The sequence below is a fragment of the Amblyomma americanum genome, chromosome 11 (assembly GCF_052857255.1).
Source record: "Amblyomma americanum isolate KBUSLIRL-KWMA chromosome 11, ASM5285725v1, whole genome shotgun sequence".
Taxonomy (NCBI): Eukaryota; Metazoa; Arthropoda; class Arachnida; order Ixodida; family Ixodidae; genus Amblyomma; species Amblyomma americanum.
This window is the reverse complement of record NC_135507.1, coordinates 11,871,781-11,897,867: the sequence shown is the minus strand read 5'-3', so window position 1 is coordinate 11,897,867 and position 26,087 is coordinate 11,871,781. Positions and strand designations below refer to the sequence as shown.

At 43.8% G+C, this 26,087-nt stretch overlaps 1 protein-coding gene across 1 annotated transcript; it reads left to right on the top strand.

Annotated features, from left to right (window-relative positions):
* Window positions 1-97: 97 nt before the first annotated feature.
* LOC144110455 (ribosome biogenesis protein BRX1 homolog) lies at window positions 98-24,986 on the top strand. The gene is made up of 10 exons (XM_077643357.1): window positions 98-247; window positions 497-608; window positions 9,080-9,123; window positions 9,931-10,001; window positions 10,086-10,135; window positions 12,176-12,249; window positions 14,435-14,485; window positions 19,367-19,502; window positions 22,515-22,609; window positions 24,768-24,986. The coding sequence occupies exons 1-10, from the start codon at window positions 134-136 to the stop codon at window positions 24,951-24,953; spliced, it is 933 nt and encodes a 310-aa protein (XP_077499483.1). The 5' UTR covers window positions 98-133; the 3' UTR covers window positions 24,954-24,986.
* Window positions 24,987-26,087: the final 1,101 nt, after the last annotated feature.

Here is a 26,087-nt window from a genome sequence, read left to right as displayed (position 1 = left end):
ATAAACACCCTTTAATTATTTATAATTTTTATTAAGCATTTATAGCGTTACTAACAAATGATCAACGAAAAAAAAATGCTTTTGACGCTAAAAACGGGATGAGCGTAGTTGTGTAGGCCCGCAGCAACTGAAAATGGCGAAGCGCAGGAAGCGTTCACGTGCGGCAGAGGACGCCGAGGAACCTGCGGAAACACAAGAAAGATTGCCTCCAGTTACAAGAAAATCAGACGATCCACCTGAAAAAAAGGTATAAAACCGTATACATCATATGATGCGTTGTGGAAAGACGTGAATCTGAAGTTCGAGGGAATTCTGGCCAGCAGCAACTTGTCACGCGCCATGCTTGGAGCGAAATCTGAACGTTTGTAAACAGTCGTGCGTTGCTCGAGACCTTTAGAAATATTGCGTGTCGAGCCAAACCATATCGCTAGAGTAGTACGCGTGGCGCAGCACTCTGCTTTTTCTGTTCTAATAGCTGTTGTCACTGATTCTACAGTTCAAATGGATCAACAAGCAGCGTGTCATGATCTTCGCATCGCGGGGAATCACGTTCAGGGACAGGCATCTGATGCTCAACCTCCGTACCTTGCTGCCTCATTCCAAGCCAGGTAAGTGCACTATATGAAAAATGAAAAGAAAATTGTTTTCGTAAGAGTCATTGCACTGAAACGCTACAGACCTGCTTTAGACGGCACGCCACGGATGCAGAGTTGGCACGAACTGCAATCGCCAAGCAACACGCAGACACTGAAGCACGTGTCAGTGCGCTCCAGTAGCTAGCGGCGCGCGCTACTTTAATGAACTTCTGATGACAGTTGATGATTAGGTTAGGAGAACACAGCGCAGCGTGCGGCGAATAGGAAGATTAGTTCAGCATATCCTTTTAAACGAACACTCGCCAAAGTCATAAAGGAAAAAAATAACCGTAAGAGAATTGACGTTTCGGCACCACTACGGGTGCCTTGTTCACAATTAGCTCAGTGCAGCTCATCAAGTTGTGGAACGAAAACTTTGAAGCAGGAAGAAAACGGAGTGTAGTAGAGGACCAAGCGCGAGTTGGTGACGTTGTAGTGGAAAGTAGGAGAAGCTGAATAGGCCTGGGCAGTACATTAAAGGGACACTGAAGCCTGTTTCACATGCAAGCAAAAACTCTAGCGAATCCTGCCGCCGTGGCGCAAAAAGCGGCGTTGAGTCGTCGCGGCTGCTCGGCGAGGTACCAACAAATTCAAAATTTTTTGCTGCTTAAGTGCCGCACAGTCGCTCAATTCACTCGGTTGCATGCATGTGAACCAGCCTGGAAGCACTTTTTGGGAGAATCGGGCTGGCAGTGGCATCCTACAGTTTTTCATGCAGAATACTCGAAACAAGTATCACCTGAAACCAAAAAAGACGTGACCAAAAGAGGTCATGGCGGCACATTGAGGACCGGAGAGGTTGCCAATATGGATTGGGTGCTGCGTAGAGTGCATATCGCAGGTTTCTATGATGTAAAAGCGATTATGGCGACTATTTTTTCGCTGACCTCCAAAGAAAAGGATAGCGCAGTTGGTTTATTTCTAGTACCTCCTGAAACCAAAAAAGGCATGACCAAAACAATTCTACACCTAGCCAAAGCATACGCCAGTGGGAAAGATATGTATGCATTTCATGCGTAAAAGGCGCCAGCACAACTTTGGCTCGTATTATGGGAAAGGAAGGGGTGCGAACAATACTCAAGCTGATTTCTACTGGACACCTAATGCCTCGCCGGAAGTACTGTCATCCGAAACAAAAGGCCAAAGAGGTTGTTTACAAAATACCCTGGTCTGAGTGCCTGTTGTTTTATGTTCGAACAACGGAGTATTTCACAGAAAGGATGAAGCAGCACAACGCTGACATCAAAGTGAGCGAAGCGCATTGACCGAGCGCTGCGAGGCATTTGACTACAGGATAGACTGACGGAACTATTGTGCTGGAGACCAAGCCAAATCCATGCATAAGGCTACTGCTTCAGTCATGATGCATTCAGCAGACACGGGGAAATTAATGAATGCGTTTATTTTCTGTCAAGGTGGTGAGGGCTCGAAAAAAAGTAGAAATCTGTCTACTTGACGGGGTTCGAGCTCCCTTGGTGCAATAGCAGACAGTGATTATTTGCAATAAACAGTACATGATTCAGAAAGACGTCAATGATACAATATTTATGTGTATGTCACTGTTGCACTACAAGAAATTGTTTCAATACCTTGTAGCTAACATTTGCAAAAAAAATTGAAATCATTGAGATGATTAAGTAAAGTCGGAAGGCAGCGATGAAGCATTTGTTGATCCTATGAAGACAGAGAAAGGTATGTTCCAGATATCAGACGAATGTGTAGACAGATTTGCCATTGCAGTAGGTTATCAAAGTTTGAGATTGCATTTGTATCCTTTCGCTAAATTAAATAAATAGAGATTGCGGACAGTAGCCAAACCTAAATTGTAGAAAAGTTGACTTGTATGTGCGTTTGCTTGCTTGCCAGTAAAATGTCTTAATAAAGTATGGCCTTTTTCTGCAATACTTGCATCTAGCCTAAGCTGGTTACTGTGGTGTTGTCCCATACAAGAAAACCATAATTTATGTGAGAAAGAAATAAAGCGTTGCATATATGTAACTTGACGGCAAGTAGTAAGAAAAATTAAATTTAGCCAGTATACCAATCCTTCTCGACAGACAAGGAGTTATGTAATTTACGTGCTTATTCCGGGTCATATTTTTATAAAAATATACACCAAGGCGTATTTTTATAACCTTTTTGTCAAGAGTAATATCTGTGCTAAACGTTGCACCTCAGTTCTTAGGTGCAAAAAAAAGGATTGCTTTGGTCTTGCTGACATTTATTTCGAAGGAATTTATTACACTCCAAGCATGCAAGTCAATCAGTGTTTGGTTTATATCAAGTACAATATTTTGGCAGTTCGAAATACGAAATAAGAGCGTACAGTCATCTGTATGTGCTATGTATTTTGGAAGATGGCTGGTCTGGGTTATGTCATTAATATAGAAATTGAAAAGAAGAGGACCCAGATTGCTCCCTTGTAGAACACCTGCGTGTTCCGGTTGAAATGCTGACAGATTTTCTATTATATAAACTGCTTGCATTCAGTTTGGAGGTATGAAGTTATTAAATTTAGTCCAGTGCCTCTTATGCCGTATAATTCTAGTGTTTTTAATAAGGTTAAACGGTTTAATCTGACAAAAGCTTTCGAGAACTCGATGTGTATGCCAGTCACTAATAGCTTTGCTTCAAACACTTTCAGAATAATTTCCTTTTGGGCAAGGAGTGCAAGCTCTGTTGACCTATGTTTTCGGAATCCGAATTGGGCTGGGCTGATAAGATCAAACTTATCAGCAATGTTTGTTATTCTAATGTGCATAATCTTCTCTAATACTTTTGAAAAAACGGGTAGGATAGATATAGAACCTTAGTTCGATGAACAATTTTTGTTACCACCTTTAAAGATCAATGCCACTCGAGATATCTGCTTCTCTTTGTGGAAAGTGGTATGTCGGTAGGGCAAGGTTGTATATAAACATCTAGCTGGTCTGAGGACATTATTTATATCACACGTTGCGCTGCTACTAAACGAACTAAATGCATGAATGATTTCACTTTCACTGGTTGGGTTTCATTCCTACTTGCGCTTTATGCAGCTTTGGGATAATGTAACTAGTGACAACATTTACAGAATAGTGATTGAACATTTCAGCAGGCTCTTTTTCATACACACTTTTTTTGTCAAGTATTATATGTTTTGTATTTGTGTTAGTAGGCACTTATTTTAGCAGGTCATTTATTTTCCTCCATATGGAGTCTTTTTATGACAGCCAAGTTCAAAGAATAATAATCGCTGCTTCGTAACCCTTCCCCCTTTCTAGATCTGCAGTTTAAGTTTAGTGACCTGCCGGTCAACTATATGTACGTTTAAGAGCCAAGCTGCAACTCGCCTGCAGTCATATTTTGTCGAAGAAACTGAGGAAAGTTTCGAAACATTGTGTTTTCTTACAAGAACTTTGCTGACGTTCATTTCTCTCTTAAATGTTTTCATTTTAATCGCAATGAGGCAGCAGCAGATGGAAAAGTGAGATGCCACATATGAATAGCTTTGATGCTTGCTTGCTTGGACACGTCTAGCCGAGCCTTGCTCAGCGCGCCCCAAGAGGTCTGGCCGCACGTGTGCTAAGGAAAACGACACATGTGTCCTGTGACACATGCTTCTACAGGGGCTCTGTGACCATGCTTCTTCTTTTAGCAGGTGTGCTTCTTGGCAGGGGTGACAGGCATCTCATATGTGAGAAAATCAAAGAAACAGTGTTGTGGTTCAGCCGTGCCATTTTGACGGAGAAATCCCTAGAGATCACATTAAGGACAAGCTCTGCATGCAGCCGTTCTGATGAAAAGGCTTCGAGCAGAGTACGCCTGCTTTAGTCGGCTTGAAATTCTCCCTTTTCACAGCAGCAAATGCCTGCGCTGCGAGGTTTTGATCTTGTGGTAAACAGTGGAGGCTGACATATTCGTGGCCATATTTGTCCGTGCACCTGTACGTAGCAGCGCCTTGTGTTGAATCTGGTGTTCAAACTTGTCTGACACGCTTTGTATGTCACAATGCATGCAATTAACACGTGGAATAATGTACCCAGAACGAGAAAAATTACAGGATTCTGCTTAGGTCTGCTTAAGAGTGGAAATTTGAAAGCCTTTCCTTTTTTCTTCCTCCCCTTTAATTTTTATTTTTCTGTTTTTTATTTTATGTTTATTGAATTTGTTTATTTTCCTAATTTTTTCTGCCTCCCTTTTCATTTATTTTTATTGCAATAATCTTATAACCAACTATCAATATCGATATCATCATCATCGCTATCACCAGCTATCACTTTCTTGAGCACTATCAGTAGACAGTTTTGGCTGTGCGTATGCAACGGCTTAGAGTACGCAAGGAGTTTGCGGGGACGGTAGTGCGCATGTGCAGAACGCAAGCGCAAGCCCTGTGTCTTGCGTGCGTACGCTAGCCAATGGACTTTGCATTGCGGCGCTTGCGTGGCTTGCATACGCTAACGTTGACAAGATGGCAGCGCCCTGCTCGCCCGCTTCGGAATAAATACATGTCACCGCTGGATTCTCCGACGCAATAGCTCGCTCAAATGGTAGCGGTTCGCTTTTATTTCGCCTACTCTTGCCTACACGTAGCGGTATAAGCGATAACTAGCTCCTGTTTTTCAGATAATTTGGCGATTTTCAAGCTCCCAGGCCTAACTATACGCAGTGTGTTTTTCTCCTAGCAACGACACCTGCAGATGCAGTTTTCTGGCTTTTAGTCAGTTCTTAGATTTTCTTAGGTTTGCATAGTTTTTCTTCTTGGAACAAAAAAAGGCTCCCAATGCGCTCACCCTAGTTATCAGTAATCACGGATGAAATTTTCTGCAACCGAGCATTGATGTGCTTTGACGTCTTGTCACTAGATGGCGCTATACTGTTTACGTGTGCTGACCGCGTAACGCACGCAGCACCGTAGCGCTTCGCGTACGCAAGCACTTGCGTACACACAGCTAAAATGGTCTCTTATTTCTAGCATTATCACTACCACTATCATCATCACTATCTCTATTTTTTACTGTCTATTTACTAAATATTACTACTATCATTGCATATTTGTTGGTTATTAACTGTTGCTTAATCAACTTTTACATTTTATTTTAATTACCATACAACTTATGATTGACACTTCAAGCAGACACTTTTGCGGACAGCCTCCGTCTGGAACTTCCATCTGCGGCATACTTGCGGACAACTTTCGTCCACACCACTCATGAGCCAAGAAAGGCTTTCACCTTAAAACGGTCGCTGAAGAAAGCTCGCTCGGGTGCCTCGAAATAAATATCCCCGGCTCCTCAACATGACATCACATTGGCCGACAGAGACGTAGTTTCCCTCTCCGCTGTTCTCCTCTCCTGCGCTACTCTCCTGTTCTCTCCTGCGAACACTATGTTATCAGTTGGTGATAGTGCCACTGTTTTAGCCAAAGTAAAAAAAAATAACTTCACAAGCGTGATCAAAAACGAGCCTAGTACAGAATTCTCGAATGTTAGCTGATTCGAAAACTACCTTAGTGTCCTTCTAAGGGGGACAAGTTAGGGCGGCTGAGGCTCATGAAGAACAATGAGATTAGGAAGTCCGCTAGGGTTAGGTAACCATGGCTGAGGCAGGGCAAGGGTAATTAGAGATCCTTGGCAAGGCCCGGGTAGTTGCAGTAAACGACACCAGTTGTGACACAGGTGTCCATCATGAGCAAATAATGGTTGGCTGTCCCACCTTAATGGCATACTGCTGCTTTTTTGCAGAAGGTGTAATGATAATAAAAGCCCTCATTATTAACTCGCACACTGGGTGTTCTCAACAAATTTGTTCTGGCCCTGCATTTGACGTCCTTATGTGCGTCTCGGAGCTTGTTGGTTTATTCGGCGCTTCAGAACTCAAACGTGAAAAGGACCAAGAATTTGTTAATTGTGCAGAGTTCAATATAAGGGAAGCCTTCTTTATTTTTAGTGAAACCTCTTTAATGCCAATTTGCCTAATTGAAATTATTGGTTTATTTGAACTGTTGCTTTGGTCCTGCCAGCATCAGGTGTTTTAAGAGGAGCCTGGCACGCCTCCCATTAATTTGAGCTGCACATAATTTAAAAATATATCTGGTCCCATCTAAGTTCGAATTATCGTTACTTGTCTCCACTTGATGTTGACGGGACTGCAGCATCTGTTTGATTAAGCAAGTTCAAAATACAGTTGAACCTCTATGTAACGAACCTCTATGTAACGAATTCCTGGATTTTACGAAATTTTTCAATTCCCCAGCACATCCCCCATTGAAGCCCATGTATAGGCGACCTCCATGTAACGAACTCGTTGCGGCAGTTGACCTTGATGTAACGAATCCGTGGCTCTGATCATCGAGCTGTATCTTGTAATGTTTTGCCCGAAATTTGACCGGGCAGTGCGCAAATTTAATGAATATTGTTTAAGTAAGTTTTTATATTAAAAGGTAAAGTAGGCCGCGAGCAGAACGCTTGCAATCGCAGCAAACAAGCAGACCTCAGTGATGATGATGATGTTGAGCGCCGCTATCGCCGCTCCGTGGCAAGCGTAGCAACTTTTAAGCTTTCATTTTGTAGCTTGACACTAGGTGGCACTACTATGACAAATTTTTCGTGGTGTTGCGGCGCAGTTATGGTAAGCCTTCTTCGTCAGCGTGTTGACGTGTGTGTGTTGGTGTGTGTTTACGGTGTCGGTTCGTTACGATGAGTTCTGCTGTGAGGAAACGCAAAGTTTTGTTGCTTGAAGATAAGCTCTCGATTTTGAATGCGGTTACCGCCGGCGAAAAAAAAGAAGGATGTCGCTGCCCGCTTCAATATACCAGCCAGCTCCCTGTCAACCATTCTTGCTGCAGAACAAAGCATCCGCAGTGCGATGGAGTCGGGCACAAGCGCCCAGAAGAAAAGACTGAAGACGTCGACGTATGCTGATGTGGACAACGCCGTGTTTGCATGGTTTTTGGACAGACGAGCACAAAACGTGCCCATAAGTGGCGCGATTTTGCAGCAGAAAGCCATAGATTTTGCTTGTATCCTGGGCCACGACGACTTCAAAGCGAGTAACAGCTGGCTACAAGGATTTAAAAGCCGGCACGGTGTCGTCGGAAAAGTGGTATCTGGCGAGTCTGCCTCCGCAGACAGCGATGCTGCTGCCTCGTGGGTGGCCAAGAAGCTTCCCGGCATTTTCAGCCACTATGAAGCTGCCGACATTTATAATGCTGATGAGACGGCCCTGTTTTTTTAAATGTTACCGAGCCGCACGTTCTCACTGAAAGGAGAAGACTGCCGCGGTGGAAAGCAAATTAAACTCCGCGTGACGGTTTTGCTTTGCGCCAACACTGAAGCCAGCGACAAGCGAATCCTGTTTGTTATTTTCCGCAATGCCCGATCCGGATGTTTTAAAGGAACAGGGCGGATGCCAGTAAAATATGTGGCAAACTCCAAAGCTTGGATGTCGCGGGCAATTTTTTACGACTGGCTGAAGGAGCTCAACCAAGATGTCAAGCGACAAGTTCGCAGCATTTGTTTGCTGCTTGACAACTGCTCCGCGCACCATGTGGAAGGCCTACAGCTTTCTAAGGTCGAGCTGCAGCATTTGCCACCTAACTGCACTTCTCTGGTACAGCCCTTAGACAAATGGGTTATTAACAGCTTTAAATGCTGTTACCGGCGTCGATTGATACAGAAGATGCTCCTGGACATCCGCCTTGAATGGCCAACAAAAGTGGATATCTACCAAGCAATCGAAATGCTTGCTGCGTCGTGGCAAGAGGTCGGATCACAAGTGATCACCAATTGCTTCGCCAAGGCTCAGGTAAATAAGGCCATTCAAGCTACAGTCACTGAAGACGAACTTTCAAGCCCACCCGAGGTCGCAGAAGCGTGAGATGAACTACGCATGAACGGTGGGGTGCCCGACGGTGTCGAGCTGTGCAACTTTTTGTTCGTGGACAACGGCGCCGTGGCTACGGAAGAGATGACTGATGCGGCACTTGTCGAAACCGTTAAAGATAGCCTTGAAGGTGACGGTTCGTCAGAGCCTGATACGTTTTGTGCTGTTCCCACCGCGAGGGAACTGATGGACGCGGTGGACGTTCTGCGCCATTTCGTCGGCTCGCAGGACGATGAAGCAGCCATGGATGCCTTAGTTTCCTTGGAGCGCCGAGTAGTGGCTTCGATCGGGCAAAAACAGCAAGCGAAAATTACGCAGTTTTTCTCTATTAAATAAATTCTTTGAATGGCGAGTTCACTTGAATTGATATCTGTCGAATTTTTATTTCGTTTTGGCATAATCCTTACCAGTCTTAACCCAAAACTGCATGTAACGAAAACCTGGATATAACGAAAAATTGCGAACTTTTTTCAATTTCGTTATATCCAGGTTTGACTGTAGCAGATTCCACTGCACCTAGATGTTTATGCAGAGTATCGTCGTTTCACCTGTATGCATATTTTTCTTTGCAATGCTCACAGAGTCCAAGATGGAGAAGAAGGACCCCCTTGTAGTCATAAATGAGGTGAGTAACCAGAATGTAAAGTAGCTCTGCATAGCCATCATGCTTTATATTAGGATACAGCTTAAAGGACTCTAGACGCCTAAATTTTTTTTCGTGTTTCTGCTTTCAAATGGTGCGTTAAACATTAGATGGCGCGTTAAACATTAGAATACATGGATTTACCGCGTGGTATTTGTCTACTATTGCTAACTAATTTATAATTGAATTTCTTCTCTCACGTTTTTTCAGTTTTGGTTTCATCAACCGAACGATGATGGCTGTGACGTACCATGCTTTACATTAGGGTGCAGATTAAAGGACTATAGACGCCCAAATATATTTCGTGTGTCTTTTTTCAAATGGTGCGTTAAAAGTTAAGTTTCGGTTTCATCAACCGAACGATGGCTGCGACGTAGAGTTGAACTTTAGGCCATGTGACGCACGGAAAAACTTCAGGATAAACATTGATATGTAGTTTTAACTCACTACAGCACTTAAACAGCACTTAAACCAGCCTGCTTCGAGGACTAGAATTACAGCAAACGACGTATCAGTAGTTCAATTGCTGTTTTTTCGTGCCTCGTGTTACCTAAAGTCCAGCTACACTTCTCAGCCATTGTTCGGTTGACGAAACCGAAACAGCATAAATGAAGTCAATTATAAATTATTTAGTGATTGTAGGTAAATTCAACCAGGTGCTCCATGTATATTAATGTCTAGCGCGTCATTTAAAAGAAGATAATGGAAGAAAAATTTTGATGCATACATTCCTTCAAGAAAATAGTTGACAACAGTAACTCTTGTCGTGCAAAAATTTCATCGTTTCAGATATGTGAAATGAAAAATTGCAACAAGTGTTTGTATTTTGAGAACAAAAAGAGGAAAGATCTCTATTTATGGTGAGTGCATTGTTGATTTCAGAAAATTGTTTTGTGTGTTGACATCTGATCGACTTTTTATCATCATACTTTTTTTTTTCTCAGGATGTCAAATATACCCAATGGGCCATCTGTCAAGTTTCTCATAGAGAATGGTATGTGAAACAGATCTTTGCTGTAAGAGAGAGCATGAGCGTGGTGTGTCTGGTTACATGCATTGCCAGAACTTTGGCAGCGGCATGAAAGTTTTGGTCATTTTGTCTGAATCGTTCCTTAGCGCTCACTTGTCTAAAGCATGCACAAGCATCAGGGAGGAAACCCAGTGACTTTCAAAAAGTCCTGAAGAACCCTACGTGTCTTGACTTCCTTCCCTCCGTCCATAACATGCATGCAGAAGAGAGCATACAGATTTATAGTCTCTAAGAATGACCAAATTCAATTAATAATGACTGGCTGTTGAGTGAAGCAGTATGCTATGAGGAATTAAAGTATGATTAGTCCAGAAATGAAGGAGGTAAATGAAAGGCTGGAATTGGGTGCTTGGAGAACCCAAAAAGCATCTTCTATTAACCCAGAAGCTCCTTAGATCTAAGTTTGAGAACCTGTGCAGTAGTGTCATTACCTAGCAAGTCAGATATTTGTTGTACACATGGTTCTTCTGCCGCTGCACAGAAAAAAAAAAAAAATTCTGATAAACATTGCTCATTGATAAATGTGTTTGAAGAGCTGTTAGGAATTTTTTTACATAATAACTTCCGTAAGCATTTGGTATCCACTAAATATGGTTATTCAAGACACATGTTATGGTGGCCCGGTGGTTATTATTTTTGGCTGGTGAAAACAAGCTTGGAGGTTCATTTCTAGTCATGGCAGTCGAATTTTGATGCAGCCATGATGCAAAAAATGCCCATGTATTGAGGTTTCAGTGCATTTCGAAAGACCCTGAAGCAGCTCTTTAATGGAATCCATCACAACAGTATGCTTCCTCCTAGTTCATGGTGTTACTATAGGACGTAAAAAATTTATGAATCAGTTGTTAATCAAATATTTTGCTATGGATTCTGGACCAACTTTTTCATAGATAGTTTTCCCTTGGTGTCACGGGTGTAGTCTTTGTTCGCAGAGGCTAGCTTTCACAGTGTATTCGGGGGCCCGTTGGCTACAAGCGGATTTATTAACATAACTGTCAGGTTATTGCTGCACATTCTGGTCTTAAAGAAGGTGGCTGCTATGGTATTGGTGCAAGGCATGTATAGGGACACTGAGGGCAAATTGAAGTGGGTCTTATTAGATTGATTACCGCATTCTATCGACACGAAAGGTAAGTTCACTGAAAACGAAGCTCTTATAAGCTAGAAATAAAAACATCCAGGTACTACTGACGCAGGCCATTTTCATAAGCAGACCGTGATGATGTCCAGTACCTTTTTAATGCAAATCTTTGAGGCTAAGTTGCAGTGTCATCCACTTTGAGTCAGAAGTCACTGAGGCCACAGTTATTTTGATGTCATCGGCGTCATGAGTTTAAGCTGAATGGTGGGAAAAATTACTTTTTCAACTCCTGATTTCTCTGTAATAAATATATCTTTTGCTGCCAAACAAATGGATGTAGCATCGTAAAAGGTCACACAATGAAACTTACTATAAAAACCAGATGGCGTTGTCCTCAGTGCCTTTCTAAGTGGGTTTGTATCCATGTTTATTGCCACATTTTTTTTTTTTTGAAGACGCTGTGGTAGCCCAGTGGTTGTGGTGTTCGCCTGCTGACCTGAAAGACATGGGTTGGATCTCAATCGTGGCGGTCGCATTTTCACGGAGGCAAAATGCTAAAGGCCCATGTGTGGGGCGATGTCAGGGCACATTAAGGAACTCCAGGTTGTTGAAATTATCTGGAGCCCTCCACTGTGGTGTCACTCATAGCCAGAGTCGCTTTCAAACGTTAGACCCCCTGAAACAAAACTAGCCAAAACTATCTTTAGCAAGAAACAATGAAGAGAGAGGAGCTTTTTTTTTCATATGATAGGGGTGTTAGCTGTTTAGGGAAGTGACCTGACTTGCATAATGTCTTGGGTCGGTTAGGTAAACACAAGAAATGTCGCCACGCCTGTGGTGCTTGAAAGTGTGATTAGTTCTCTCTAAATTCTCTGATGTCCATAACATGCAATGAAGAAAATGAAATTTTTTTCTTCTCTCAGTTCACACTATGGAGGAACTGAAGATGACGGGCAACTGCCTGAAAGGCTCACGTCCGCTCCTATCCTTTGACAAGGTAATTCCTGACATTTTGTTTTGGTGCAGTGTATTTTAAAAGGACACTAAAGGGAACTACAAAGTCCACGGGGATTGAGAGGATTTGTATCATGGTTGATACAAATTTGTGAAAGTCCTTGGCTAGAGTGCAATGGGCAGAATTTTGGATGTTCCAAATACATTCCCGTGCCACTAACGATGGTACGAACGCGAGCTGAAACTGAACACTCGAGCAATAAGCACTGCATCCACATCGCCATGCATTGCCAATGTCGCGATCACTAGCCATGTGACGCGTACCGTGAGTGAGCGATTGCCGATGTTGCTAGTGAGCATTGATGGACAGCCTGTACATTGCCAGTTGCGTGATACGCAAGAAGTGCCATTAAAAGGGGGAGGCGGCTATCAGATCACAAAAATCTCTAGAAAAATTGAATTTCAGAAAACACCATTTTTCATATCTCAAAAAATGGCCGCTGAAGTCGCTCACTGGCTGTAGTCCCTGCTGCTGACCCGAAAGACACTCGTTCGATCCCGGCCGGGGTGGTAGAATTTAGATGGAGGCAAAATTTTAGAGGCCTGTGTACTGTGCGATGTTAGTGCACGTTAAAGAACCCCAGGTAGTTGAAATTTGCATAGCTCTTCACTACTGCGTCCTTTATAGCCTGAGTCGCTTTTGGACATTACACCCCTATAAACCAATCATATCTCAAATATATCTCAAAAGATTTTTACCGAAAATAGCCCAGAAGTGACTTTAAAAAAAAATGTTTTTTGTGACCGTAGGTAGCAAAAAACTGGCTGAGATCTCATGAAAGTACCGGTTTTCTCAAAAAGTTTTTGACCTGACTGCTCTGCTTCCAGAAAGCATAGCATGACAATGGCTTCATGAATTTTCATGCAGTTTGTTGCATTGTGTTCCTCGAGGAATTCTTGACGCAGTGATGTTCCTATATTTCTGAATTACTTTCTCATTTTTTCACCCTGTCACTAATTTCACCTGGCTGTAACGAGTGCATTATCCAAGAATGAACATAATGTTCCGAGTAGAAAACACTCGGGTTGATAAAAATAATTGCGGAATGTCACTGCATAAACCATTTCTTTGGCTAAAATTGTAGAGTGACTCTAGGCTCCTACCATATTTTGTTCTCACGCCAGGCGTTCTGCAAGTTTGGTAAAGCAATGAAGCACATGATGTTAGAACTGCTGAAGATATACGAGGGAAAATCTGTATTTATTCATTTAGTGCACTTTTCAAAAATGCCAAAAAATCCACCCAAAGATTTGCGTTCATCTCAAAAGGACGCTGAAGATGACATTCTGTTGACTTTTGCCAAAAAGGGGGCTTTGATAAGCTAACAAAGACCAAAAAATGAAATACAAGTGTCGCCATCACAGGCCGATTTTGTGAGCAAAATACGTGTGTTGACACAAGAATTTTTGGTGTGGATCCCAGAGGCCATGCTACACTGCCATTCACTTCAAAGCAGTTGCATCCAGTATTTCCTGATATAGGTGTCATTCACTTAAATCAAATGGCGGGGATGTTTTAATTTGATTTTTTCAGTTGTAACTTCATCTTTTGCTGCAAGACAAATGTCGACATAGCCAGAAAGAGCCTGGAATTCAATTTTTACTATGTAGTCGGATACAACTACATTTGGGACCACCACACAGAATTACTCCGCTACCAAAAAAAAGTAGTCTATTGTCAAAACTTTTCTTTGTACCTAAGCAAGGAGCTAATCACAAGAAAAAATTGTTAGCTGTAAAATTTTGATGCCTGTGGCTTCTCTAATAGTCAGATATTAAAAAGCTGATTTCGTTTACTGTTATGATCGGAGAGTGCAGGAGTACAGGGCTGCTCGGATCATGGCTCATTGATACCAACTGATGTTTTCTTTTTTAAAAAAATGTATCTTACTATTAGAAAGTAATTAGATGGAGTTGTTCTCAGTGTCCCATTAAGAAGTGCATTGAGCATAAATAGGCCTGGAATGCTTTGGAGATGCTTTCACAACAGCAGTGGCTTCTTGTAAAACCAATCCTGTTTTGGATGTGCCGGCAAAACTCTTTCGGAGGTCAGATAGGTGTTCTTGTCGTTGCATTGGCTTATGGTTGACTGTCATCTTCTGTTATGGCAACAGCGCCTGTGTGCTGAAGAGTTTATTGTAACATCTCTTTTTCCTTTTTTGTTGCAGGCCTTTAATGAGACTCCTTTTTCAAGGTTAATGAAAGAATTGTTGTCTCAGGTGAGGAACCGCCTGTGTTCATTCCCCTTTTCCACTTCTTATCTTCACCCATTTCTGTTGCCATTTCTACCTTCCTCATTTTGGTACCAAATATTTGTGACAGACAACTTGTATGTCACGCTGGCATTGCTGACATACAAACTGATTTTAGTTGAGTCGTTCCCAGCTTGTGTATGTCGTGGCATTGCTTCAAGAAACAGCGCCAAACCTCGGCTCATAGTATCGACAACACAAGTGCAGCCTTTGTCAAAATTATTGTTACAGCGCAGAGGATGGGATGAGTACACAAACTAATCTCGTTCTCGTCTTTTGCGCTGCAACGATAATGACACACCAACATGGCCAAGCTTCCACATTGTCTTTGTCAAAAGTTTGGAGTCAGGGGGGGGGGGGGGGGGGGTTGATTTCCGGGCTATGCAGTATGCTTCCTCAGTGTTCTAGATCTCTGAACGGCGAAACATTCGTTCTCAGCCCTCCAAAGGTCAGGGCTTCCATGGATGCCACAAGGGCCCTATTACAGGGCTTACTAGCAAACTCTCCTGTGCTCTTAAGTTTTGACAAAGGCTGTACATTAATACCCATGACTGGGTACACAGCAAACATGCTTGAGAAGGAAAAAAAAGTTATTTATATATACCGTATTTACTTGCGTAATGAGCCTATTTTTTATTTTTTCAGAAAAGTTGACATAATTTGCGGGAAGGTTTCACTACGTAGGGGAGAAAAAATTTGGCAGATTTTTTTTTGCGAGAGTCGAATTTTCATGTCCTGCAGCCCCTCGCCCGTCCGTTTCATCATACGAAAGCATGCGGTCAGCTGTGTTTGTGTTGCAAGTGTTTAGCATCGTTTGCTTTGAAAGGTGTTGACTACTGTATTTACTTGAATGTAACGCGACCGTGAATGTAATACGAGGGGTGAGTTTACATGCTGTCCAGTGGAAAAAAATAAAACCACGAATGTAACGCGAGGCTTAGGGACGCAAAACAAAGTACTTTTAATAGACATGGTGGCCAACATGCTTACTCATCTTCCTTGCTTTCGGAGGCCGAGTTCTCAGAAACGGAGTCTTCCTTTTCGCTATTGAAGTCTCCCGGTAACTTCTGCCGCCTCGATGTTGTTCGCCGCAGAGAGAATCTATTCCTCTTCATGAACATTTGGGCCCACCCACGAGATGCTTTGAACTTCCCATCTCCCGAGAAACGTCTCTAACTTTCCAACGGATCAGCTCGGCTCTGACTGCCATGAGACATTTGTACTGCTCGGTAACAAAGTCCGCCACTTTTTTTTTCCAGCTCGACGTGATGGCTGTGGCGAGGCCCACGAAATCCTTTGCAGTCGGGCTCACATTTAAAAAGCCCCTCCCGCCGCAGCTGCCATCTGCGGATGTTGGCTCGTTGAGGTCAAATCTTCGAGCTGCCCCAGAATTCCCGACCTCTTCAGCTAACAGGATCGCTTTTCTCTTAAAACGAGCATCGCACTTAGCACAACGCGTTGCCATCGTGTGCACTTAATCAATACACCGCGAGCGACTCCACAAGAACACGACGCGACAATGCGTTGAGCGCGAGGTCGCAACGAACACAAAAAAAAAAATGACAGAGAACACCGCTTTGACTTTGGATGGATGAGGATTTGGCTTCCTTGGTACCCATGTTGCCAGCATAAGATCACAAAACTGTGGTAACCGAAACAAAGCTGATTGCTTTGAAATGGCTGCAGCGCAGCACTGCTTTAGGCCAATCGAAGTGCGGTATTCGATTATAACGCGAGGGTAGACTTTAATGAGAAAAAATCTGGAGAAAAACTCGCGTTACGTTCGAGTAAATAAGGTATCACACTGTGATCCGACGATTTTTTAATAGTCGACAGCGCCGGCCAGTCATGGCAAGCGCATGCCATAAGGTTTTACGCGAAGTTAAATTCTCAGGACAGTTATGACTGTGTAGTGTGGAATGTAACTTTATTCTCAAAAGCCACCAGCATTGCACATGAGCTGCGTGCCGAGCGGCTATTGTTGCAGACGCGGCATTACCCTCCCTCTCGGAAAGAGCAAAAGAGCACGATATGGACGATCTCGGGTCTCTGCTGACGGCAAGTAGTCCGGGAAACTCCATCCAGAAGAACTTTGTAGGTTACATCGCTTAGCTGATTGAGAATTATGTAGGGGCCGAAGCACTGTTTTAGTAGTTTTTCAGAAAGACCGTGGCGTCAAATGGGGGTCCATACCCACACTCTGTCTTCCGGGGCAAACGTCACCAGTCAGTGGCTGCAGCTGTGATGCCGGGCGTAATGGCCTTATTGGTTCAGGATGCGCATTCTTGCGAGTTGTCGGGCTTCTTCTGCGCGGAGAGCAAATTCGTCTGCACTAATGTTGGGGTCGTGGCCATCATGGGGCAGCATTGCTTCCAACATCGTTGACGCTTTGCGGCCGTACAACAGACAAAAGGGCATCCTCCGCATGGTTTCTTGTTGAGCCGTGTTGTAAGCGAAAGTAATATATGGTAAGATATCGTCCCAAGATCGATGTTCAACGTCAGCGTACATGAACAGTGTGTCGACAAGAGTTTTGTTAAGGCGCTCAGTTAGGCCATTTGTCTGGGGATGGTATGCGCTCAGTTGGGCCATTTGTCTGGGGATGGTAGACAGCTGTTTTCATGTGAATAGTGCCACTCAGTCGCATGAGGGATTCCAAGAGTTTGCCAGTGAAAGTGGTGCCTCTATCCGTGATAATAAGTGCCGGGGCGCTATGCCTTAGGACGATGTGTTCGACGAAAAATTTCGCAGCCTTGGCTGCAGTGCCGGGCTGGAGGGCGTTGTTTTTAGCGTAGCACGTAAGGTAATCTGTTGCTTGTTCTGTTTAACTGGTTATTGTTATTTAATTTGACCATCTTTTTTAGGAGCTGCAATTTGCATGCTGTTGCTTGCATGCGTGTAGGCAAGGAGGGGCAGAAGGGAAAAAATGTATGATTCTTCAGCACCTTGTTGAAGCCATTGGACTTTTGCAAAGCAAAAAGGATTGAAAGCACCTTGTTCAGCCCGAAGTGAGCGTTATTAGGTGTTACCTGCACTGAGTCCTCGTGAGAGTTTTTAGTGAAAAAGGAATTTTGACAGGTACAGTTAAAGTGACATGGATGCTTCTTGAGTGTTTACCTTGAATGTGGTTTCTGTGAGCACACATTGAGGAGATAAGTTCGTGTGTGTATTGCTTCTTCACCATAACAATTTTTAATGACCATTGGTTTTTTTCATTGGTGTATTTTTTAATGTGCCGCTGCTATTTGCAATTGTTGGAAGTATAATCATGAAGTGAACTGTAGCCTTCTCATGAAAATTTTATCGGTTTCTGTTGAATGTGTTAACTAACTGTAAGTGCCTGTGGTGATAGCTGTGGACTGTCGTTCGATTATTGGGAGTGCTGGCTCACTTCCTGCTTTTCAAGCCTGCTGTCAGTGCCTTTCTGTTTTTATTTATTTTATCTATTTATTGATACTACGATCTTTTACAAAGACCTTAGCAGGGTGGGCATACAATATACAAATCAACACGGTGAAAACAATGAACATGCTCTTAAGATCTTAAAATTAAATTATAAATCAATTATACAAAAGAGTAAATCAAGAAACAGGAATGCAAAATACACGATACAAATGCAACAACAATATCATGGGGGGAAAAAGATGTAAGGAAACTAAAGAGTAGCTTCAAACATTTTTAGTGACGTTTGTGATATTGCATCATTATTCCAATACTGGCAGAAGTGCTAAGACATGTCTGGGGCATTAGTTGACACTCCAGGATCTGAAATACTTCATGCAAGCTACACAGCATGCATTGATGGGTGATGCATATGCACTTTATTTGGCCAAAAGGATGGTCATTACTACTGACCAGTCAACATCTAAGATGTCTCGGAGAAGTTTGAATATGGTGTCCTTGGAAGGAAGTTTAATGGCCCGTCAGCGTATAACCACACGGCTGTGTTGAAAGATTGATTGCACCCAAAATGCCTTTGTGTGCTTGCCTCTATTGCATAGATTTTTGATCAGGTCTTACCACAGAAGTATTAATTTGTAAATGTTTATCGATAACTGTGGTTGACGATGAAGACTCGTTCCCAGTTGAAATGCTGATACATTCTTGTTATTTCTTTTTTTAGCATTTGACCCACATTCATATTGAAAAGCTGTTAGTCTTCTTTAAAGGAACCTGAAATGATTTTGATAGGCATATTCAAGTGCAACATATCTGTACATGTGGTCTTTGCAGTTATTTGAGTCAAATTTGAAAGCTCTGCGTGGACGCTATAATTTAGAAATCATTTTTAAAAATTGCTGCTCGCAATAGCTTGCACCCAATTAGGGCAACACATCACCGCTGCATCCCCCCCCCCTGGTGACGTCAGCGGGGTTGGGGGGGAAGGCCTTGAAGGCATTTACCTTGAAGGCCTTGTGTACACACCAGGCAGATTGCCCACAACCCAGTTGGCTGGTGGGCCGCCTGCCACACACAAAGCATGGTTTCAGGGGCATACTGCATAATGTTCGAAATCGGAAAATGCGCCTAGTACTTCTACTGCACTAAAACTCGCAAGACAGTTACTGGTATGTAATACAAACGTTAACTTCCTACACTAAGCGCTGTTTCTCAGAAGTTGATGAACTGGAGAGCATTGACAAAGTTTACCCCCCTTCGCCATGCCTTGGAACAAGAATCATTCTCATATTTTCCCGGCAACTGAATTACGTGTCACAATAGGTAGTTGCCTGCATAGTCCCGCCATGCAGTTGCAGTCACGGGATTAGGGTCTGTGTAGTCCTGATAATACTATATTACTCATTACTCTTACTCAGTATTATTCCTGTGGTGTTTCTCTTTCTCCAGGTGTTCGGCACACCGAGGTACCATCCCAAGAGTCAGCCGTTTGTAGACCATGTGTTCACTTTTTCACTCTTGGACCACCGGATATGGTTCCGCAATTACCAGATTGTGGAGGAGAGCGGGGCACTTGTCGAGATTGGTGAGTGTGCTCGTGGACGTAGTTCTCTGCACCACTACTTTGACAACAAGGGTGAAGTACTTGAAGAATCGGAATGGAATGGAGTAAATTTGGCATGCACTCTTAGGTTATGAATAGCAACTCGCCTGTATCCCTTAAGAGGCAGGTTTGTGTTGTGAGCTTGCCAGTACAATAAAACCTCAATGCGTTTCTAGTTCATACACTGAAAATCATAAGCAGTAAAAATGCTCTATAGTTTTAGTGTTTTCTTTCTGTTAATATGTTCCTGGACAATACGATTCCTTGATAAGTGCATTCAAAATTTTGCATTCTCAGTGTGTGATGCAGTTAGTGGCCATCCGAACATGCGCGGATGTACAAATGGGCTAGCGGCAGTGAGCTGCCACGGCGATTTTCCACAATGCATCAGTGCAGTAGGGTGGAGCATCCAAAAACGATGATGCGGAAGAGCCCGTTGAGCCTGGAAGCACGCGGCACAAATCAGAAGCGCGGCGGCAGTTAGCTACAGTGTAGCGCCTTCTGCGCAGTGTATACATGCTATGGGGCGAAGCATCCACACAAAAAAAAACTGCGACAATGAAGAGGTACCTGCCACTCTCACCCTTGCTGTCACTGGCCTGGATGCATTGCTAATAGGTGTATGCCAATAGTGGTCTTACGCTCGAAGTGAATTCGAAGTGAATAGCTTCTTTCTTCAAATGATTTTGAAGCAAATGATTTAAATACATCTTTCACACAAAAAGCGTTGAACGACACAGTAGATTTTTGAACACATAAATTCATTACATGAAAAAGAGAATGCACTGAAGCTTTGACACGTTGACTGAAGCTGTGTTGTCGTCATGCAGAAATGGCTATTGGAAATTGGGGGATTCGACCTACATGCGGAGCCGACGTATTTGTGGGGTGTGTGATCTATCTATGGGTCCCCTGTCTGCTGGTCTTAATTGCGATTGTGCCTTTGCACAGCTATTGCTTTTGAGCAACAACTCCGTGAGCGCCTGCTAGGCATATGCACCGTGTGCTCAACACTCAGTGTCACCACGATTGAGGCGTAGGAAAGGGGCACCCATCCCTGTGTGCCTTGTGCTAGCTCCCGCTTGTGCTCGTGCCATTGCACTCGATTCGCAAATTTCACGCGGAGAAGAGTGACTGCGGCACCTGCAGTCTCCTTAGACTCATTGCACAGAAGTCAAGGGAGCCGCACGTCCTTTGATTAGAGATTTATCACAGCGCGATCCGCTTCTTTGGGGAGCCACTGCACACGGGCAGATCGCCTTGAGGACAGGCGCCAGCCAGCTGTTTGCGCACCTGCCTCGTGAGGACCAGTCAGCACGTGCGCACTGGCAGTACGCACAAGCAGATTGTGCTATTCTAATTCTCTCTACTGATGAACCCCACTACGCCAGTTAGTCGTGTGCGCACTGCGGGTAGCGCGGCTGCAGACACCTGGCAGGTACAGATCTGGGTGCTGCGCTTCTGCCTGCTCACGTCTGTTGCCATGAGCATGCGCAGATCAGCTCTGGCATGCGCACGAGAGCACGACACGCGGTGTGAAGTCGGGGCTTTGGTTGCGCACATACCGTGGTGCCATCCTGGAGGAGGTATGCTGAACCAAAACCACACGAAGCAAGAGTTTCGCAAATGTTATTCGCTCGAGATGAATAATTCGAGACTTTAAATACCAAACATTTGGATCGAATCGAATATCGAGTACTTTACTATTTGGCCAAACATTCGAAGTTATTGAATATTCGAAATTATCGAATATTTGCACATGCCTAGTTGCTTAAGCTTGTTTCGTGCTAAGGACACTGGAAATACGATAGGAGTCTGTAAGCCCCATAGAAGCTCTCTGGGCCTTGTGCCAACAAGTGTTAATCCACCTCGTAAGAAGTGAAAGTGTCAATAAATGTCTTTGTACTTCATTCTTGGTCACATTTTTCAAACTGTTGGTGGTTGGAATTGTATGTTTTCCTGGGTAATAATTTTTTTTTACCCCCCAGATTTGTAGAAAATGTATCACCGAGGTTTTACTGCACTCACCCGTGGGGCAGGAACTTGGAGACTACTAAAAGAGTTTCAGAATAAATACATGGCAAATGAAGCAGCGAGGTATGGAAAGAAAAACAATAGGAGTTAACAGGCAGGAATAGAGCAAATGGTAATAAGGGAGTAATTACTCATTGGCACCCACTCAAGCGCATCCATACGGCTACGAAGGAAAGCTCTACAGCTTTCTCAGAAACTTCGTAGTTAAAGAAAGATTCATCCTGGTCCTGGTTTGTTTGACCCTAGAGCAAATGGGTTTGGGAGCAGACCAGTAAGAATGTCCTGAATATCAAGAAGAAATGGGCATGTGCAGGGCTTGCAATACGAATGCGAGGGGTAAATGTGACATCTTATAGCGATGAGTCTGGTGGGCAGATGAGGCTAGGAAGTTTGCTGAGATTGGGTAGCCACAGCTTGTTTGTACATTTGTACGCAGTCATGCAGCTAAATGTACAGTTGGCAGTGAAAGTTTGCAAAATGTGGGTGTGCAGCAAAATATTTATTTTCACACCGTCATGCCAGCCATTCACCTGAAATGACTTCCGAGTGTGAGGTCACTGAGCAAGACAGCTAGTTGAGCGAGCTGGACATTGGACATCTTTGGAAGACAGTGCAAAAAAATAGCCTTGAAAGAAAGCGGTTCTGTTGTCTTCCTTGTGTAGTCATATTTTCCCTATTTTTTTTTTTTTTTCCAAAGATAAGGGGACTTACTTGCTCCATTTGTTGGTACCATTTTGGCCACGAGACTGGGTTGCAAAGCATTGCTGCAACTTCATTCTTTGAGCTCACATATCCAATCAGATTTTGCTAGCAACTGTACATTCATTGGTTATAGTCAAGGGTTACCAAAAAACTGTGGAACAGTGCTCTTACTCATTTTACTGGTAGTCAGCAGTGCTTAATTTTCAGCATGCAAAGCTGGTTGAAATCCAGTAATTTTATTGCTGTTTTTTTCCCCAGGCCCCCGGTTTGTGCTAAACCCAATCAAGGTTTTTGAGGGAAGCTTTGGAGGAGCGGTGATCTACAGCAACCCAAACTATGTGACCCCAAGTGCGGTAGGTGTAGCTGCCATCTTGTGTATCTCACTCATGGGAACAGTTGTTAGTTATGGTGCTTGGCTACTGACCCGAAAGGCACGGGTTTGATCCTGGCTGCGGTGGCTGCATTTCGACCAGGGCAAAATGCTAAAGGCCCATGTACTGTGTGATGTCACTGCACGTTAAAGGACCCAAGGTGGTCGTAATTTCCAGAGCCCTTTTTACGGCGTCCCTCATAGCCTCAGTTGCTTAAACTGGGGGTTTATTGCCCCAATTAAACCCCATAAACCAAACCATCTATGGTATTTGTACTGGCAGGTTTGTTAACCTTCGTGCCTTTGCAGCTTTCACTTTGCAGCTGCGCAGAAGCTTGCAGTTAGGTTGAGGGTCATTGTCCGTATGTGAAGTGTTTGAGGCATATTAAAGGGCGATGACCATTGTACAGCATTCAGAACTAGCAGTGTGACTAGCAGACCAACCATGATGAGTGTAAGCATTTGATTGTTGCTGTTGAGTGGGGAGGATGGTTGTTGGGGTAGCATTTAGACGGTAAAAGAGCCATGTGAGTCAGGGAACAAGCAAGGGCAGGGTAGCAACGAAACAGTAGGTCAGATGGGATTAGGAAATTTGTAAGAATAATGTGGCTACAAATGGCACAGAACCTTTAGTTAGTGGTTCATGCTAGAGGCCTGTGTTCTGCAGTGTTCATAGTTGAGCTGCTGCTGATGATGATAGTGGTGATTATCCTGATGAGGCAGTTTTTGTGAGAATGTAGCAGTGCAGTAGAACTTCACTTTAGTAAACTTGAGTATACTAAAGTGAAACTGCAGTCCCATTTTGCCTTCCATTACTTTTTACATTTCTTTTTGAGGTTATAGTAACGATTTTTTCAAAGAAGCGGCTATAGTAAGCAGCATTTGTCCCTGGTGACATACTTCCCATACAACGATAACATCTCTGCATGTGTGAACTGGGGGTCACACGGTTAGCATTCGGGGGCAAATGGATACCGAAGACGATAAAACGGTGCTCTTTGAGATGGCCTTACCATTGAACTCAAGTGCTGTGAGAAGAAGCCAATTTTTTAAAGGCCTTGGGGGCTATGAGTCAGTGCGCAGCGCGCATGGAAAAAAAAATGGTAAAGCGGACCATGAACTTGTGTAGAAGGCAACATGGGTCACTGAGAAAGGAAAGACGGTAAAGTGCAGTGAAGAGTAGGGAAGGGAAGAAAAGGGGCGAATGTTTGCAGCGTGGCAGTGCAAATCGCGAGGAACTGGAAGCAGCGGCAAGAAGCAGAGGCGTGGCGGCACAACTGTCACATGCCAGGCATTGTGCTGAAAATTACTGCTGCAAAGGTGCAGCTGTGGAAAATACCGTGCTTAAGGCTTTTTAAGAAACTGGGTTATGTTTTGGGCTTCTAGCTGCTCATGGTGCCTTTTTTTTCTTTTGCGATGCTATCACGAAATGAGCATTTTGCCACAAAAGGTTTTCTTCCTTGTGGTTTCTTTGTTTTGCTGTTTTGACCGCATTTTGGCTGGTCACACAAGTTTTTCTGCCTTTCAACTGACGAGCATGCAAAAAACGTCTTTTTCAGTGATGGAACCATTCGCTTTAAGAAGGCAAGCATTGAAATTGAAACTATTGAAAGGCCTGTAAACTAGCCAAAAGTGAATGCTTGCAGGGCCTTTTTACTGTTGAATTGATGTCTCCTCCTTTGCAGTGTCAGTCACATCGCTTGCTTACCAATGGGAGCCCTTAAGGTGCTCAGTTTGTTTACTCTACATGATGTGGTGCCACTAATGGGTAGTTAAGGAGGCTACACCATAGCGCGAGCTGCTGGTATGGCTGGCAAACACGTCTCTAAATCACTGCCTCAAAAAAAAAGTAAAATTTTGTTCATTTCGTATGGTATGTCAATGAGTGATTGGTACTCTTCCTCTTTCTGCATATGCAGTGCAGACACGACGCAAAGGCCAGCACATGAGAGAACGTAAGAAGGGGTAGTAGGAGAGGGTTTATGTGGTTTTAAGGGGCTCGTCTGACTGCATTGAGGAGCACAATAGCTGTTTTTCTTTGAGTGGACAGAACTGTTATGAATCTGTATCCTATAATTAATGTGCAAGATGAGGTGGCACGCAGTAACGATGCTTTGCTCTGACTATTGCCACTTGTGCAGCATCGACGCTCCCTGAAGGCAGCCGCTGCCAGCAAGTACAAGGAGCGGAAGGAAGCCAAGGCCAACCTGAAGCATCGCATTGCCGAGGGCCCCGCACCGTCCAATCCGCTGGACGACATCTTCCAGACGGTGCCTCCGGAGAAGGCCAAGGGAAGGGACAAGCTGCTTTTTCGGCGGAAAAAGTAGAAACTCGTGCCATTACATGCCAGTTTTCACCTACGCACACAAGTCTTGTCTGTTATTTTCTTTGTCTTTGTTTCTTTCAATTAGGAAGAAGTCCACCCCTTGAGAATGCGACCTGAGGGGTTTCAAATAAATGGCCCGCTGTTCTTAAAAATTTCAGCCTTTGTTCTGGGGGCAGTGCTGTTGCACATTATGCCATTTAACCCTTTGAGTGTTTTTGTCATATGGGTAGTATGGCTGAATTCCGTCCCATGTTGTTTTTGCCGTAGGGGTACTGCGCTGAGCTTGCATTCGAAATTTCACGCCCTTCTGGACAGACTAGCTTACTGGGAGCTGCTGCCATCTTCTAGAACTTACAAGAAGTGTTGTAAAATATGTTTTGCTATCCTTTTGTGGAGAAAAAGGAAACTGATTCTGATCTTTGGTCTTGTGCGTGGCTTGCGGCACCGCGTCTTTTTAGTTTAGGTTTCTCCACGTGATTGCAATGGTAGCACGAAAGTTGATTTCTATCTTTGTTGGGACCCTTGCGGAGGCTTGTGAAAGTTGAATTTTATCTTTTTTGGCGCTGTCTCAGTTTATCGGCACTCGCACGGTGTCATTGCTCTCCCATGCAGTTAGTTTCTTCTGATTGTTCAGATGCCATTGCGTAATGGCTGCACGTGCTGCACTTTCCTTTGAAACCGACAGCGATGGCTCCTCTGATATGGATTACGTTCCATTTGCTGATTCCGAGTCGGAGGAGAGTAGTCAGCAGAGGATGACAATTCGTCGCAGTATTCAAGCAGTTCTAACTCCTACTTCTCCGACCTCACCATAGCCGGAACGTCCCGGAGGCAGGCGAGACGTGACAATCCCCAATAGGACGAAGGTGATTTTTCGCGGTCTCTTTTTCCCTTTGATGAGCCACAATCTGGACAAGTTTCGGCCTCTGTGCTGCTGTTTTTTTGACGATGGGATTGTTTCACACATCAATACAGAAACAAGTATGCCAGCGAAAAGTCAGGCGCGCCTCTCCCGTGTATCATGGCAAAGAGCCACAGTGGCCGTGGACATCCTGGAGTTTTACTGCTTCTTGGGCTACTGGCGGACGAACGCAATGCTGCAGACCTTGTTTTTTGGAGTGCACATGGCAGCGCA